The 17,765-nt window shown below is 39.9% G+C and overlaps 2 protein-coding genes and 1 long non-coding RNA gene across 3 annotated transcripts in view; 1 reads left to right on the forward strand and 2 right to left on the reverse strand.

The window, feature by feature from the left end:
• Nucleotides 1-6,715, forward strand: part of LOC103365602 (uncharacterized oxidoreductase C663.09c) — a 13,054-nt gene extending 6,339 nt beyond the window's left edge. The window contains exons 4-6 of the mRNA XM_008293077.1: nucleotides 3,322-3,477; nucleotides 3,624-3,734; nucleotides 6,464-6,715. Coding sequence (XP_008291299.1) covers nucleotides 3,322-3,477; nucleotides 3,624-3,734; nucleotides 6,464-6,577 — 381 coding nt within the window. The 3' untranslated portion in view covers nucleotides 6,578-6,715. The remainder of the gene's footprint in view (nucleotides 1-3,321; nucleotides 3,478-3,623; nucleotides 3,735-6,463) is intronic.
• LOC103365601 (uncharacterized) overlaps nucleotides 3,749-17,765 on the reverse strand; it is an 18,627-nt gene continuing 4,610 nt past the window's right edge. Inside the window, exons 2-3 of the long non-coding RNA XR_520621.1 lie at nucleotides 9,078-9,084; nucleotides 3,749-3,964 (exon numbers count right to left, since the gene is read on the reverse strand). This is a non-coding gene — a long non-coding RNA (uncharacterized LOC103365601). The remainder of the gene's footprint in view (nucleotides 3,965-9,077; nucleotides 9,085-17,765) is intronic.
• On the reverse strand, nucleotides 10,022-16,187 carry gal (galanin/GMAP prepropeptide). The gene is made up of 6 exons (XM_008293075.1): nucleotides 16,107-16,187; nucleotides 14,753-14,807; nucleotides 14,201-14,272; nucleotides 12,168-12,254; nucleotides 11,286-11,357; nucleotides 10,022-10,083 (listed from the first exon to the last, which is right to left on the reverse strand). Exons 1-6 carry the CDS (start codon nucleotides 16,185-16,187, stop codon nucleotides 10,022-10,024), a joined length of 429 nt encoding a protein of 142 aa, XP_008291297.1.

Genomic DNA, 17,765 nt, shown 5'->3' on the forward strand with positions numbered 1-17,765 from the left:
GTGCTCTATGTGTCATGACACTAAAATTCTGACTTGACGCAATACATGCTTAAATATATTCTTGCAATTTCAACAGTAACAGTAAACTTAACTTACACCAGCAGGACAAAAGTGATGTCAGTTATTCCAGATACCACTAATGTGTTTGGCCAAAAGAATACAATGCAAGAGTGAAGAACAGACTTTCCTTGCAGTGTGGATGTTCAGGAGCATTGTGAAGACACAACACAGTGACAGGAGACAGCAGGGCCAATCTGATCATCTTCAGTGACCTTTATTGCTGGCACTTATCGATGTGATTGACACATCTCTGCCTCGCTATTCACTACTTTGTATTGGTGAATGGGACTATGTACTGCATTTCCCTTTTCCATTTTGCTTTGCAACCACTGATATGACTATACTATAATTTGATAATAATTTGAGTTTGGTGACATTTGCTATGATAACAGTTTACAGTAACTGATGAACAGTTGTCTTGAGTCTGTCCATTATTGCTGTCAGGAGGACGCTGCAGCCATGTATGACTGGTAGTACTTCATGAAATAACATTACACATAACAGCATGTGTGGAGTTCACCTGGAAACTCACTCAACACACACTGCAGTGCCCACATAGCACACAGCGCTCACTAGCTGCTGTCTGCTTCTCTTGGCTCATTTTCTGTATTTGAGACATGTATTGTTGGTGTAGGAAAGATTGTGAGAGTGTCAGCAACTTGTTTTTGTGGAAAACGAAAACAGCAGGAGAGCTATTAAGAATTTTTTTTAGATTATTTCAGTATGTGCTGCTGATTTTTCTTACAAAAAAATGTTGCAAAAGAAACCTCATCTTATAGTAATGGGTTTCTGTACTGCTAGTAATGGTTAGCATGTAAGAATGGTTATTACCTCCATTTGAGTTTTTGTTCTTGACAATCTCAAGAACTGCACAAAATGCACTTTTGAACAAGAAGTGTATTAGCTCAAGAAATTGTCATTACTGTGAAAATTAAGAAAAAAATTACCCATTATGCAATGACTTTGTTATATATATCTTTGTTATTATTATTATTATTATTATTATTATTATTATTATGAATAATAACAATAATAATCATCATCATCATTGTCAGGATAAAAATGTTATGCCTGTTGTGTTGTGGCAAGTCTGCTACTATGGTATACGTCCAAAACTGATGCCTTATAAATACAGCATTGTTTGGTATGTTATTTGGCACACCTGTGTCCTGAAATCATGTGGAATCATGTGCAGAATCAGTACTGAGCATGCTGAACACTTCTGCCTCTTCTCCTTGTGCTTGCAATGAAATACCTTCTTGTACTGTTTTCTCCTAAACTGCTTGCAGTCATGTACATCTGAAGACATCTCCAGTTTTCACTTACATTGCCTAACTTGAGTAGTAGTGGTGGCAACTTGAATTGCTCCATTCAGGTGTTTAGATAGCTACACATAACAGTCCAGTAATTGATTATGTCTCACATTAAAATTACATGTCTAGGTAACACCTGTAGCTTCAGTTGTATACTCTCTTGAAAGCTGTGGTTGGACCTGAAGCATGTAACCTTGTTGGTTATCTCTAAATTCTATAGACCAGTCCTTCCTCTGACACCATGTTAATACTTTACTTTCAGTATGAAAGTTCAGGAGACACTCCAGCATCACTGGAGACACAGTACAGTAGAAGGAGGCAATCTTAACATCTTCAGTGTTGCTGACAACTGACACACATCTCTTTGCCCAACTACCCTATGACACTACAATATACTTCTTTTAGGCTACATTGTACACCAGCAGGGCTTCAAGGTCGCGTCCCGGTTAGGATGCTGGGATCTTTCTGCATGGAGTTTGCATGTTCTCCCCTTGCAGCNAGCCACCTTGCAGCCCTAGTTATGTTTATGTACAATCAATATTCATGACTAAATGAGCACCAATCAAGTTGGCCCTACCCAGTTTATAGGAGTGATAACACTAATACAGACATCTTTTACATGAAATAACCACAACTTTTTTAACGATTACACTACATTTTGTGTTCATGAGGGGCCACATCATTCTCACTGATTAAAAATAGGTTTACAGGGTTTTTTTTTATGTGGGGTCTATAAAAAAGCGTTTTTTGACTTTTGGTCAATTAAATATCAGTGCCTGTGTAGTTGTCATTTTAAAAGATAAAGGCTGTGCTTGTAGAAAAGCACTACACCAGCCTGTTGTACAGTAGAAATGTATTGCTGCTGCTGTGACAATGTCCTGTGTTACTGTTTACTAGTGATTAAAAAGGATGCATTCATGAACTCATTTCCTGTGAGATGGCTTGTAAAAAGAGAGCTCCTCCTAATGAATCCATCATGTGACTGCTGTTAAGAATTTGCAGAAAAAGATATCCGATGGCGTTCTGGAGGGCTGCTTTAGACATCATGTGCTAAAAGTGCTAAAATTTACGGTTAACCTACACTCTATGTGGAGCGTTATAACCGCCGGGTATATAGGGAATTATCTTGGTGGTCAAGAAAAGGCCTTTAGTCTCCTGAATGCTCTTGTGATGTGTGGCTGTAGCTGTATGTTAAGAGTTATTGTTGACTTTCATTATTCTTCCTCTCCACGCTGACCTTCCTGTAAATCTGGGGATATCCACAGTCTTTGTTCTGTTACAGCTGCGTTGAGTGTAGCTAAACTCAGTAAGGAAACAGCATCTGTGGACAAACAAGTGGAAGAACTTTCATAACAAAAACATTATGTTTCGAAAATGCTTTGTTATTCTGTGAAAGGTTAAGTTCACAGCCAGCATAGAAAGAAAGAATAGTTGCAATGTATTCTAATGTATTCTTGGAAATTTGAGTGAAAGTTAAAGAAGGGTATCATTATAATTCAAATTTTAAATTATGGTCCCATAACGGATGTGAGAAGTCCCAGTAGTTTCATTCTCTCTCAAACTACCTTTTGTGTGTGGCATTTTCTGCATCATGAAGGAAACCTGCAAACAACAGTAAACTTGAGTGATACAGTACTGCCATCTTGACTTTCCCCAAGTGGATGGAAAAAGTATCTATCTAATCTATCTGTCTCCCTCTCTGTCTCTCTGCTCATGAAGGCTTCACTCACTCACTCAAAGAATGAGACAGATTTACTTTACTACAAATGTTATTTATCAAAATCCATTTCTGGCCATTGATCAGTGATTTCAAACTGCAGTCTTTAGCATAAACTTCTTTTTAATTTTATGTATTTATCCACAGTATACACAATTTAACCTGAAGACATTAGTCTTTTTGTGATCATCCAGACTGATTGTAATTTCTGCTTGCTGCTCTTTTCTTCAGGCCTTCCTGCCTCTGCTGCAGACAGCTGCAGCTCAGTCAAGTGGGATGGGGATCCACAGGGCAGCCGTGATTAACATCTCCTCCATTCTTGGCTCCATTGAAAGTAACTGGGGTGAAAGTGGCAACTTCAAGAGCTACGCCTACCGAACCTCTAAGGTCAGAACATACCTATAATAATCACACAGAATTCAGATTTGTGAGTACTGTGGTGTGCTTTTCACTACGATGTCTTGTTGAAAACAATAGGAAATGAGGAATGTGCTTTTTGTGTTTGTCAGCAATTTGTTTTGTAATTTTCATAGGCAGCACTGAACATGGTGACAAGGTGTCTAGCTGTTGATTTGGGACCAGATGGAATCCTTTGTATGTCTCTACACCCTGGCTGGGTCAAGACTGACATGGGAGGACCTAATGTAAGTTATTGATCCGCGCTGATATAACCCCTGCACAGGGCTACTGGTCCAGCTCTCCATTTCTAGGGTCAGGTTCTATCTGCCTGCCGGCCCTTGACCTACTAGAATTCTGTAGAACTGCTTAAGCTGGTGTTGAGGAAACTCGCCTAGCTTCTAACTGCCTTAATCCAGACGTCTACCCCGCTTCTTCTAATAGTTGACCCAACTAAGTAGCTTCAGTCGTCAAATCACTCCACTAGATACACCTGTTAGTGGCAGCCTTCCTCTTAAATGGATCGAGCACTTGGTAAGTTGCTAGGTTAAAATTTAGAGTTTTGGCACAACTAACCCCAGGGATCTGTTTAAAAATACTGTTTTACTCATGACTTAGAATAACCATTAAAAACCACTATAAAGATCTTATGCGCACTACTGACTAACTTTCTGTTACCATCAGTTACTGTAAATGACTTAATGAAATTTCACACCAAATAAACTTTAAATGCAGGATCAGATATTTATTACAAAACTTTAGCAGGGGCACAGCTATAGCTCTTGATTGTTCATTCAAAACAATTTAAGATATGATTAATCCAATTGATTCGGGATAAAATTATAGAACTGAGCTTTTCTAAAATAGTAACCTCGTAAGTAATTTGGGGAGAGGGTGAGCCGAACAGCCCAGCCATAGCTGGTGAACTCAGCCCTGCTCAGACCTGAGCCTGGAGGAGTCATCTTCCAGTGATGCAGCAACCCAGTACAGAGTCCTGAACCCCAGACAAAACCCTCCTGTCTCATGGGGAGATGAGAAGTCCCGACTCCGATCAGATCTGCAGTTCTTTTGCATCCATTTGGGGAAGGAAGAGAATGCTTCTTCATGCAGAACACAGAAAGGGGTTCTGCTGCTCCTCTTGAGTAGAATTTGCAGACCCATCAGGACTTCTTCAATCGGTCAAGGAGTGTTCAGCTCCAGCGATGTCCCGTGAAGAACTCTGTGATCTTCATCGTGAGCAGTCACCAGGAGTAATCTCCACAAACTCTGTCTGAAGTCTCTTTGTCAGGCCTTTTTATATTGTATTCAACTGTCCCCCTCCACACGTTTACTGCTACCACACAGTTTTTATCCTTAGCACATACACTTGATTACACACACACATTGCTAATAGGCAATAGGTCCTCTTTAGCCCATATATGTGACACCTTTAGGATCTGATTCACGTATTTGGTAATAGCGAAAAGCACAGTTTGACAGTCACAAGGTACATGCTGGTAAAAAGAGGAACCATCAGCTGCTTCAGCAATGGGTTCATTCTGTGTACATCCTGCAGACAGTGGCCTCATATGACATGTCTAGACTTGAGCTGTTTTAGGGACACTAACCTTTCTTGACTCCACTTGACAACGTATTCCTACCTTGAAGCTGCGTCAGTAAATTTTTGCTCAGTTAAATGCAGCTAAAAGGCCTCCTGTGTCAACATGCTGTCAGTGCATGAACAGCAAGGACACTAGCAACAGGCATGATGTGAAAAAGAGGTGCTCTATGTGTCATGACACTAAAATTCTGACTTGACGCAATACATGCTTAAATATATTCTTGCAATTTCAACAGTAACAGTAAACTTAACTTACACCAGCAGGACAAAAGTGATGTCATTTATTCCAGATACCACTAATGTGTTTGGCCAAAAGAATACAATGCAAGAGTGAAGAACAGACTTTCCTTGCAGTGTGGATGTTCAGGAGCATTGTGAAGACACAACACAGTGACAGGAGACAGCAGGGCCAATCCAATCATCTTCAGTGACCTTTATTGCTGGCACTTATCGATGTGATTGACACATCTCTGCCTCGCTATTCACTACTTTGTATTGGTGAATGGGACTATGTACTGCATTTCCCTTTTCCATTTTGCTTTGCAACCACTGATATGACTATACTATAATTTGATAATAATTTGAGTTTGGTGACATTTGCTATGATAACAGTTTACAGTAACTGATGAACAGTTGTCTTGAGTCTGTCCATTATTGCTGTCAGGAGGAAGCTGCAGCCATGTATGACTGGTAGTACTTCATGAAATAACATTACACATAACAGCATGTGTGGAGTTCACCTGGAAACTCACTCAACACACACTGCAGTGCCCACATAGCACACAGCGCTCACTAGCTGCTGTCTGCTCCCTTTGGCTCATTTGCTGTGTTTGAAACATGTATTGTTGGTGTAGGAAAGATTGTGAGAGTGTCGAGAACTTGTTTTTAGGCTACATTGTACACCAGCAGGGCTTTAAGGTAGCGTCCCGGTTAGGATACCGGGATCTTTCTGCATGGAGTTTGCATGTTCTCCCCTTGCAGCGTGGGTTCTCTCCGGGTTCTCCAGTCTCGTCCCAAAGTCCAGAAACATGTTGAGGTTTAATTGGTGATTCTAAATTGCCCGTAGGTGTGAATGTGAGTGTGCTTGGTTCTCTGTCTCTAAGTGTAGCCCTGTGATAGACTGGTAACCTGTCCAGGGTGTCCCCTGCCTTCACCCTGAGTCAGCTGGAATAGGATCCAGCCCCCCATGACCCTAGTGAGGATTAAGTGGTGTATAGATAATGGATGGATGGATGGATGTACACCAGCATATGTACACACACTATATACCATATATTCAGTGTGAATGTCAGGCTTTAACCAGCTGTAGCTGAGTCCATGTTATTTGTGTTATCAGTTGTTGAAGTCTTTTTGTGAGCATGTGTTTCTGTGTTTCAGGCTGATTTGACAGTAGAGGAGAGCGTTTCTGGAATGCTGTCTGTGCTCTCCAGTCTCACAGAGAGCGACAATGGAGGATTCAAGGACTACCGTGGACAGAACCTACCATGGTAAAAGTAACTCAGAGGCTCTCCTGGCACACAGCGCTGTTAGGGGAACACTGCCCTGTGCCTGGTCCTTCCTAAGCAGTTTAGATCTACATCAACATCCTCTGTGCTATGATCAAATAAAACATTTTAACAAAAGTTTAAACGTGCAAGATTTTTTTTGTTTTTTTCCCTTACATAATTTCCTACTGTCTCTAATACTTAGACCTCACCTGAAATCTCACTACAACTGATCTGTTGCCCTAAAGTATCTCCATCCAGTCCAGTCTAGTCTGTCAATGAAAAACTTTAGCTGATCTGTGATCAAATACAGGCCCCCAAAGCTACATCTGAACAATGCAGACAAAAGCTTAAAATGCAGGATACTGTGAAAGTGCACAACCAGAAAATAAACTAGAAAGATTCATCATTTTAATGTCATTGTTGTTTACCCCTGCTTAGCACAACACCTAGAGCAGCATACTGACAAACTTCTCTGCATTACGACACGGAGAGCTTTGAGAGCTTAAATACAATGCAAGTGGTAAATGCGATTGGCCATGTTTGTCATTACCTGAGAGATGGATGGAGGCACTGAATCAGGAAAGTACCTTAAACCAGCATTCTTTCTAACAGCCAGCAGGGGGTGACTCCTCTAGCTGCCTAAAGAAGTCTGAGTGTTTGCAAGTATATAACAAGATGATCCAACATCTTCATTGTTCTGGAACCAAAGTAAACAGTTCCTCAAGAGTTTATGGTCTTAATTATTAGTTTCAAGACTTAGAGAGGGAAAAAATACAACAAAATCACTGAAGATGCTCTTATGCAACTTGTTGAACATGTCCTCTGCTCAGAGGCCTAAACTTCAAAGCATGATTTGAGGTGGCGAGATAACTTTAGGTTTAAACGTTACCAAGGTTTACATCATCATGGTAACTTTTGCAGTGCACCTAACCTGCTCTAGGGCATGTTATGTTACAGACAACAAATGCTGACCAATCCTATTTGCTGGAAAATGGCATCACCATTGATAGACGATCCTGTGGTGCTCAGTGCACAAATAGTGAAGGTAAGTTTTTAGAGACTGTCAAACATTGTGGCTTTCCTGACAAGCACGGACATAAGAGATGACGCAGTTTCATCAAAGGGAACTCCAGTCCTTGCATTATTTTTTCCAGTTGGCTGCAAACAATTTCAAAGTAATTGTTATGTAGGTCCTATAGTGTTGATTACCCTGAAGCAGAAATTAATTAAAAAACTACAGGCTTGCACTTGTTGACCGGACAGGATGTACAGTAAATCTACTTGTCAATTTGAATAATATTTTTATTTGTTCATTTCGTGCTCATAAGACTGTTTAACATCAGCAGGGTTGCAGCTGAAGGAATAAGACTAAAACAGTCCTCCACGCCAGAAGAATACACCTCAGCAGCACATTCATTAAATGGGATACACAATTGTAATTATAGTCTAATCTACTGAAAGCTGAGGCAGTGAAACTGATATGCCTATTTAACTCACGCTTTCACCACCTTTCTTCTTGCTTTGGCTGCAACAGCAGTGTTGCTTTTATGTTTTTTCAGGATTTGGTTTGTTCTTTTCATGATAAATATGCAACTCTACACCTGTCCATGTTTGTGGTTGGTCATCTGGTGCTAACACTGCTCTTTTCAAGCGAACATGCTTATAGCTAGATTCAGAAACGCTGGACTAACTTTACAAGCTGAGAACCAGGGATGTGTGCCTGCTTAGCCTGACTGAGGTTGCTGGGCTGAGTAAAGCCAGAGAAGCGAGGACAGCAATGCGACGAGCACTCGCTCAACCTTGCCCATATGTTCACAACCACACTCAACTCTCTCTTGCTTGTCAAGTTAACTGTTGAGATTTTGCAGGCAGGACACTGACTGCTTCTCCTTTGATTGTTTGCTGTCAACAGCCACAGTCTCCAGTCTGTGTCTGACCCTCTGACAATACTACAGTGTGACAATACTCTTACAAGGAAAGGTCCTGCATTTAAATGTTTACTTAAGTAAAACTACCACAGTATTAGCATCAAATTATACTTACGGTATCAAAAGTAAAAGTATTTATTATGCAAAATAACCTGTTTTAGAATAACATAATATATTATTAAGATCATAATTGTTGATGCATTCATGTCTTTGTCACTTTGTTCTAAATGTTGCAGCTGGTAAAGCTGAAGCTCATTTTATTATTTACTGCTGGGTAGTTTGTAAATTTTCCCCCTGCATGAAGATCAGTAAAGCTGTATCTGAATCTAATAATAAATCATCAGTGCAGGACTTTCCAATAATACATTTACTTCATTATATTTGGGATTATTAATCAGAATATGCAAAGTAACTAGAGATTAAAGTTTCAGAGTAAAAATGACAACATTTGCCTCTTCATTGTGATGGAGCAGATGTGTAAAATAATAGAAAATGCCAACACTGAAGTAAAAAACAAAGATCACAAAGTTTTCCTTCAGTACAGTGTTTGACTATATGGACTTAGGTTCTTTGCACCACTACCCTCTGGCCGATTTGTATAAATTATTGAGCATGTTTCGGCTCTTGGATGACGTTGATGTGGGGCAGTAGCTACAGAAGGCAGGTTAAGCTCTTTAATTTTTTACTGTAACTTGAAGCAAGTGCCTCTAAGCTGCGGGGGCCTACAGTGCCCCACCATGTTCAGGGTTCAACAACATTTGGTTAATAAGTCATTAAGCAATTGGAGGGGCATAATCATCAGCCCTGCCTCCAAAGTCTCGAGTCCGCTTGGTGAATGAACATGGTTTTGAGCAGTTGCAAGCCTGTAGGGAAGAGAACTGCATTTATGCACAAGAAGCAGAACTGCATGCATCATGTGCACTTGCCTGGTTTTTATGTGCACAGGTTTCATCCTGTTTTGGTTAAAACAACTTACGCTGATCAGTCACAGCATTAAAACTACTGACAGGTACAATAAACAACATCGGTCATCTCATTACAGTTCAGTGTTATGCTGAGACCTGGGGTCCTGGCATTCATGTGGATATTTTACAGTACTTCAAACAAGTGAAACAATATATTGTTTTTTACAGCTGAAATGTGAGTAATAAATACTGTGATTATGAATAGTGGAAAGAAAGAAATTCACATTGTCATGTGAGTCGAGTGCCATTTATTTATTTCACTTTATTCTCTGAAATCAGATGACAGTAAGTTAAGAAGATAATACAGAGTTGGTTTCTGAGCAGCGGTCCCTATAGTTCACCTGCAGTCAGCAGATACTATCTGACTTTGAATGGACATAAACCTTTATTTACATGGGAGCAGAAAGATTTGACATTTTTAAATTTGGGGACAATCAATCAATCAATCAATCAATCAATCAAAGTTTTGGAACCAGAACAAATTAGTGCTAAAATAATGTAACAGTTTGTAGTAGACGAATTAGTAGAACGAGGTGAACAGGAGAGAAAGACTCATTAGGGATTGGCCAGTTCATCTGAGGTGACAGAGGAAGGCAGGCTGTCCAAGGCTCCCATCTCTGTAAACACACAAATATGGACACAACATTACTGCACTTTTTACTATACTAATTTACCAGAATCTTTAAACCTATGACTGTATATTATATGATATCATCCATCCATACGCCACTTAATCCTCACGAGAGTCGTGGGGGGCTGGAGTCTATCCCAGCTGACTTAGGGCGAAGGCAGGGGACACCCTGGACAGGTCACCAGTCTATCACAGGGCCACACTTAGAGACAGACAACCAAGCACACTCACATTCACACCTACGGACAATTTAGAATCACCAGTTAACCTCAACATGCTTTTGAACTGTGGGAGGAAGCCAGAGAACCTGGAGAGAATCCACACTGCACGGGCAGAAAGGTCCCAGGTGTCCTAACTGGGACATGGACCAGGGATCTTCTAGCTGTGAGGCAACGGTGCTAACCACATAACTAATAACTTACATAACTAATGTTTTGATAATAAATAGGTTAACAAATTGTTATGATGTTCTGTTCCAACAGTAGTTTATTCATGCAGATGTTTTTTTTTTTTACTTTAAATTTGTTGGTAGGTGGGCTGCAAGGTGGCTCAGTGGTTAGCACTGTTGCTTCGCAGCAAGAAGGTTGCCAGTTCGCGTCCCGGTGTGGACTTTGCATGTTCTCCCCGTGCAGCGTGGGTTCTCTCTGGGTTCTCCAGCTTCCTCCCACAAGGTCCAAAAACATGTTGAGGTTAATTGGTGATTCTAAATTGTCCGTAGGTGTGAATGTGAGTGTGCTTGGTTGTCTGTCTCTAAGTGTAGCCCTGTGATAGACTGGTGAAGCCAAATGTGTTTTGTTTTTTTGTTTTTTTTACACATTATGTTGTTGTTTGGAATGGGTCACCAGTGTGGTAACGCTGTATAAAGAGCAAATTACCTTTAAGAGAAATTAAAGAGCATTACTATGTTTAACCAGTATTGAAGGAGTGCTGCATTTATGGGCTGTCGTATAAATCAGATAAACGTTCTCAAATCATGCATTAGCAGTTTTTCAGTCTCACATGTTGTGCAAGGTATGATGACTATTTAGACACCATCCATGTCTGATTGGTGTCTTTTTAAGAGTTTGAGCTCACTGTAGCTTTTGAATGCAAATCTGTTCTGCAGAAAACTCTTTTGATGTGAACAGGTGCTCAGACATATGACCAGTTCTCCTTTTAAGCAGCTTGAAACAGAAATGAGAAGCATACCTTTAAGTTTGAGGTACGACAAGAAGTCAATGACGGTATGAATGATGTCTTCATCTGCTATTCTCAGGGCACCTGTGGAGGCACAACAACAAAGACCAGCCTTTCATTGTGTCCTTTAAAGTTGGTAGCACACCATGTGGTTTGACAGGAGCTGTTATAAGAACATATGGGGAAATGGAATCTCCTTCGAATACCATGGCATACTGATACAAGTTGAACCTGTAGAGTCCTTTAGAGAAATGTAAGTGATAGTATAGAACTAAACAATGCATGATAGAAAGGAAATAAAGCAGCATTCAGGGAAAGTTGAGTAAAGAAAGCCTAATCAGAATGAGACATGAAGTCAGTCCTGCCACTGTTGGAATGCCACGAGGCTCCTGTAAGACGGGACTCACACATTCACATTTCACTTCAGCAGGCTGTGTTCTCAATGGGGTGAACTGAATTGTGGGTGCATTGTCTTTCAAGTGACAGTTAAATCAAATCACATTTCATTTCAAACTGCCATGACCACAAAAACATGATGAGCATATTAGACTTACTGACACGTAAAGTTCCTAAATCTCTTTAAAGTTTGCATTTGTAATTTGAAAAGGTGTTTAATTAAAAATGAATATGTTTAAATTCACTGAACTTGTTATCAAGTTCAGTGTTGTTGTGGTTTTTTTTTTTTTTTTACAATTTCTGGGCCCACTACCTTTTCAACTTTACTTCAGGTGACTCTCACTGACAAGCAGCAGAGAAAATTATATTTACAATGTTGAGTGGCCTCAGAAATGTTGCTGGGTGTGTTTTTGTGGTGATTATTGGTTGTTGCTGGAGTGCATCTTACACAGTAGACAGAGAACGATCGTCCCGTTTCTGTGTAAGAGAGAGACAAACCTGTTCTGAAGTCCTCCTCCTGACCCATGTCCCTCTTGCCAGCCAGACCCGGCTTGTCTCCTAGTGTCCTGTGTCCATCTATTCCATCTGGACAATGAGGAGTGATCACAGTCGACACAGTTATACAAACAGCAGATGGGTCAACTGAGCATTTGATTCAAATGGCTGCAGCCTTAAAGTCACTTCACTTGAAATTCAACAGTTAATACAATTTGATTAAAGTATGATGTATGATTTTCCCATTTTACTTTCAAGATGATCATTTCCACCTGCTCCAGGCTTTTCTTTTCCTTGTTTTTTCTTTTTTGTTTGTTTTTTTCAGATTTCAGCTGCAGTAGTTTTTTTCTCTTTTTGCTTAAACGGAAAAAGATTCTCAACAAAATGAAATCATTTGAACTTTACCAGGCTTTTAGTGTTGTGTGCTAAATCGACATGCTGTTTTAGAAGCATCATACATTAGACACACATACATACACAATGCACACTTCTTCCTTATTCTCATAAGAAGAGCCAAAGGACATAGTTTACACTTTGATATTTCAGCATAGTATTTGGTTTGTAATTGTTTGGTTCAATTTCCAAACTTGTACGGACCACCTGCAGGGCTTGGCTCATGGAATTGCAGTACAGCAGAGAATTGGCCAACAGGAAAAAAAAAAAAAGCACAAATAGGATGGACTGCAGTTTCAACTTAGGAGGAACTGCGCTGGAATAATGACAATAAAAATGAACATAAAATAAAGGACAAGCGAAGAGATTTGCGTAGCCGTGGAGTTGTCATGGGCCTACAGATCACAGTGAGATGGCACGGTCAGAGTTCTCATTAAAAAACACCATTTGTATGTGTTTTAATCACAGATGCTTCTGGTTTGAGAGGTTCACCAGAGGTCTGTCAAACCAGGACACACTGGTCAAAACAAACTGTTTTGAAATAAAATACTATTTTAATGCTAACTGTGATGTTTTTGTAATGTAGCTTAATTTAACAAATACATATCTTGTTGCTTAATTTGCAAAATGTGTACCAACAATCAGAATTACAGTAATAATAAAGGCCAGGCTCACACACAACTCCCTGAGCTCTGCATGTGTCCTGCTAATTAGTTCATGAAAGTGTACATTCACTGAGATTCTAAATCTACCTCAGACTATTTTCCATGTATTTCAGCATTACTCTCCATTTTTTTTCCCCCAGATATGTGTTTTATCTGTTAAGTTCACACACTCAGCACAGCACTTTACTCTATAAGTGCTCATTACATGTGACAGAAGAGGAAGGACGTCAAGTGCCACAGTTGTTTGCCTCATTGCGGGGGCTTCGTTAGCTAAAGTAGTGCTTGACTACCAGAACCTCCTGTCCTTCTTGTGTGTGTGTTGAACTATGAGATTAAAAGTCCGGATAACTATGACATTTGAGTGACCCTAAGAAATTATGCCTTTAATGGTTTTGTATAGTATAAATTGCTCATCTTGGCTCTATGGGCCCTTCATGTTTTGGTCATTACATACCTCATTTATTTTATTTTCAAAACTCTACAGTATGTCTAGCAGTACGATGTTTTATAATACATTTTCTTGAAAATATAAAGCTTCTTATTTTAGTTAATGATTGCTAATTACAGAAAGCCCCACCCTGCAAGCAGACAGAATCGCTTCCTTACACTCGTGACCGATGAAGCGACTATAAGTGTTATTATATGAGAATACGCTAAAGCTCAGAAGATGGTGCACCAGGAGGTTTTCCTTTGCTTCCCATTCTGCCAACATTATGCTGCACAGTGTAATCCCACTTTGACTCAAAAATGCCATGTGCCACACCTTTCATTTCCTAACGGACTCATGAGAACCTGATATCCTTGCGTAAAGAACGAAACATAAATGCAATGTTGGGATGCATAAGCGCAGACAGCAGTAGGACGACAGAAGTCCTCCCTTTGCTAAGTGACAGAAGCAGCTGAAAGGTGGGATGTTTGGACAGAGCAATTCCTGGCCTGACACCAAGGCCCTGCAGCAGCCGTATGTTTCTATCTTACATTGAGTGACCAGCTCGTCTCTGCCTCTGGCACTGGGAGAATCCTTTATCTGAATTAGGTGATCAATACGACCTGAAACACAGGATGAGGCAGGAGCAACCTTTACCTGGGCTTCTCTCTCTCTCACACACACACACACACACACATACACACACAAAAGAAGGAACAACATTTCCAGTCTTCTTGTTCTGGACTGGCTTAGGACCCACAAATTGGTAAGAACACACACACACACACCCATATATGTGTGCGCATCTGGACACCCAGTGTTGAGTTAATGCGCCCTTTAAAGGTAATGAGGCAATCTTTAAATTACACTAAATTAGCTGACACAGTGGGGACAGTGGATATGGACAAAGAAACACGACAACAGCACGGATTCACAGAGGATGAGCTCCACCATCTCTTTTGTAAGCCTGCAACATTTTCAAACAATACATGTAAAAAAAAAGAAAAAAAAAAGAGCAACTAATTGCTCTGTGTGTGTGTGTGTGTGTGTGTGTGTGTGTGTGTGTGTGTGTGTGTGTGTGTGTGCGTGCACTTCGTACTCACGGGGACCTAACAGGTAGCCAGCACTGTTCAGAGTCCAGCCACGCTTCTCCTTTGCCTGCAGATTGTTAAGACACACAGATGTTGGTTGTTTTGATGAGAGTTTCTGACGTCTGTATTCCTTCTTCAAGCAGGTTTTAAGTCTCTTACGATATAAAATATACTGATGCAGTGTACATTTGAATTCTATAGATGAAAGAGTAAATACATGAAGTATTGAAATGATCAATTCTCCCTCTTTCCCATATTTATGGATTCGTTTGTATTGTCTACCCACCAGCAGTTTGCAGGATCGTTTAAAAAAATTAAATACAGCAGACACACAGATGTTTTCCTCCACACACATGTAGGAGCCCAACAGCCAGCCAGAGAATCTGTTTTTATATCAGCACGACTCCCACCTTAACTATACTCCCTTACAAAGATACTTTTGATATTTGGATGGGGGCTTCTGTGTTCTTTTTTCTGATACCTGCACCCATAAACTTCCATAAAAAGAAAGAAGAACTGAAGAAGCTCTGGTGTTGCTGTAAAAAATGAGGTTCTCTGCACTTTATCAGGAGGAAAACATCGACCAGCTCACACAAAATCACTGAATAAAAGCTCCACTGGGCCCTTTATGGCCTCTTTACAATAATGTTACACAGTTGTACAGTTTTGGACAAACCACTGAATTGCATGGTGAACTTATGCTCTATCCTACAGTGTCTTAATGTCTACAGTCAAATGTATGCATACCCTCCTCTTACTGAAGTAAGTTGAAATTGACAAAAGTAATAATAAATAAAACTTAAATGAAAATCATGACATTGCTTTTGAATTGTAGTTCAACAGAAATATTTTAAAAAATAAACAACAACAAAAAAAAACAAGCATGATGGGACCCGTAAACTGATATTTTGTTGAACAACCCTTTGAGCCAATCAAGTGTTTTCTGTAACTCTCAATCAGACTTCTACACCTGTTGACAGGTATTTTTGCTCATCAGCAAAGTGCTCTAATTTGTTTGTTTATTTTTTTTATTATTATTCTTTTCAACCATAATTCAAAAGCAATGTCTTATTTCACTTCATTATAATTTAGCAAATTTTTATTTATTATTACTTTTTCAGTTTCTAGCTATTTTAGTGATTATTGTCAATTTTGCCTTTTCTTTAATGGACGGATATGAATAAAATTGAGGATGACTCTATATCCTCTTGGTGTTACTGTAGATCTAGCCTATCTGACACTTTTACATTGTTCTTTCATCAGGCCTTTTTTTCCCTTCTTGTTCTTGTGCTGTATAGTTCAGTGAGCTGTCACCTGGCTGGACATGCAACTGACGGACAACAGAAAAGTTTCTTGAGCGTCTTACCGCGATGACCAGCCCGATGGTCTCAGAGAGGGTCGCGCAAAAGATGAGCGACACGCAAAAGATCCCAAAGCACCTCTGCATCTAAGACAAGACAGAGCAAAAAACATTCTGCTGCAACAAGAACTTCGGCTCAACTTGTGTTATTTTAAATGCACTATATAAATGACGAGATGAGTATTTCTCTGCGCACACATGAGCGGACGAGCTTACCTTTGCCGTGACTCTGCCTCAGCGGTGATCGAGCAGCACAGGTAGCCTGGTGTGAGCAGCGCTGTTCGGATGAAATGAGGACTCCTCCACCTTTTATTGTGGTCCGGAGCCCGGCCTTGCTGCCGTCAGCAGCCCCTCCTGCACACTGCAGGCAGGTCACGAACAGAACACATAATGAAATTCAATAATATCACATAATGCCATCATCACATTTTTCTTTGTCACCCTCGGAGACCAGAATATTGAATTTAAAGGTGGGGGAAATACGTCTGCGCTATTTTTCTGCCCTAATCTCATATGTGAGCGTAACGTGCTTACTGCAGGAGCTCCACATGGTCCACTGGACGTCCTCGCTGCTTTTTTAGTTCGATGATTTGTTGTGATTGTCTTCATTTCTGGCGGGTGTGTTTTGTCTTTGGGTGTTTTTTTGTGCTCATTTTGTGGATATTCTGAACATGTGTTTCAACATGTTTGGTAAAGATGTGGAATAATAGCAAAACTGGAACAAAATGAATGCACCCACATTACAAATCCTGTTTAAACTTAAGCTAAAACCACGTTTTTCACAATAATCCACCAAGCCTGCCCTGCGCTCATACAGGATCATTGTCTTTATTAAAAATGTGTTGTCCCCAAAAATATTACACCATAAATCCAACATGGTGGTGGTGGAAGATTCACCTGCCAAACATCTGTTCACACATGTTCTACATGTAGGGAATACTTTTATCAAAGCTTACCAGGCAAGAACATTTCATTCCTGTATGTATTTTACTTCTCTGGACATATGTCGATGAAATGATCAGGATTTTTTAACCTGACTTTATCCAATATTTAGATTTCTGTCCTGGATAATTATGCAAATTTGGGAATTTTAATGAGATAATTCATCATTTGCCAAATTAAATGTAACATTTTATAACTTGCAATATAAAAATAACTTGATGTAAGCATTTAACTCTGGAGTTTGATGGGGTTATCTGTACATTCTAAACCCGATTCACCTCTAGTGTTTTCCCATTAAACCTATTGGCAGAACTGACAAGCTGCTGAAAAACATGATCTCACTCAGTCTTTCAATAATTCGTGAATAAAAGGGCAAAAGCCCACAGGCCAAGTGGTTTACAATGAGATGCGTCACAGTCATGAAACCTGTTTTGTGGAATATTTTGTCCCTGTGAAGTGAAGGAATTGCAAATGCATGGAACATATCTAGTCTGAGGACATCATGGCTCAGCACCATGGACAGAATTATTTTCTATGACAGATGGCTAATGTATCTCCTACAACAGAAATAAAAATAACGGGGAAAGCCCTTCATTGAGATTCTAATGCTGTATATTTGCTGAAAAGTGTAACGATGAACTGTCATTCTAGGGATACATTTTTTTTTCATTTTTGTTTAAATTACTTTGACCATGCCACATGAAGGTAATGTTTGTTGCAGGG

The sequence above is a fragment of the Stegastes partitus genome, unplaced genomic scaffold, assembly GCF_000690725.1.
Source record: "Stegastes partitus isolate 25-593 unplaced genomic scaffold, Stegastes_partitus-1.0.2 Scaffold856, whole genome shotgun sequence".
NCBI lineage: Eukaryota > Metazoa > Chordata > Actinopteri > Pomacentridae > Stegastes > Stegastes partitus.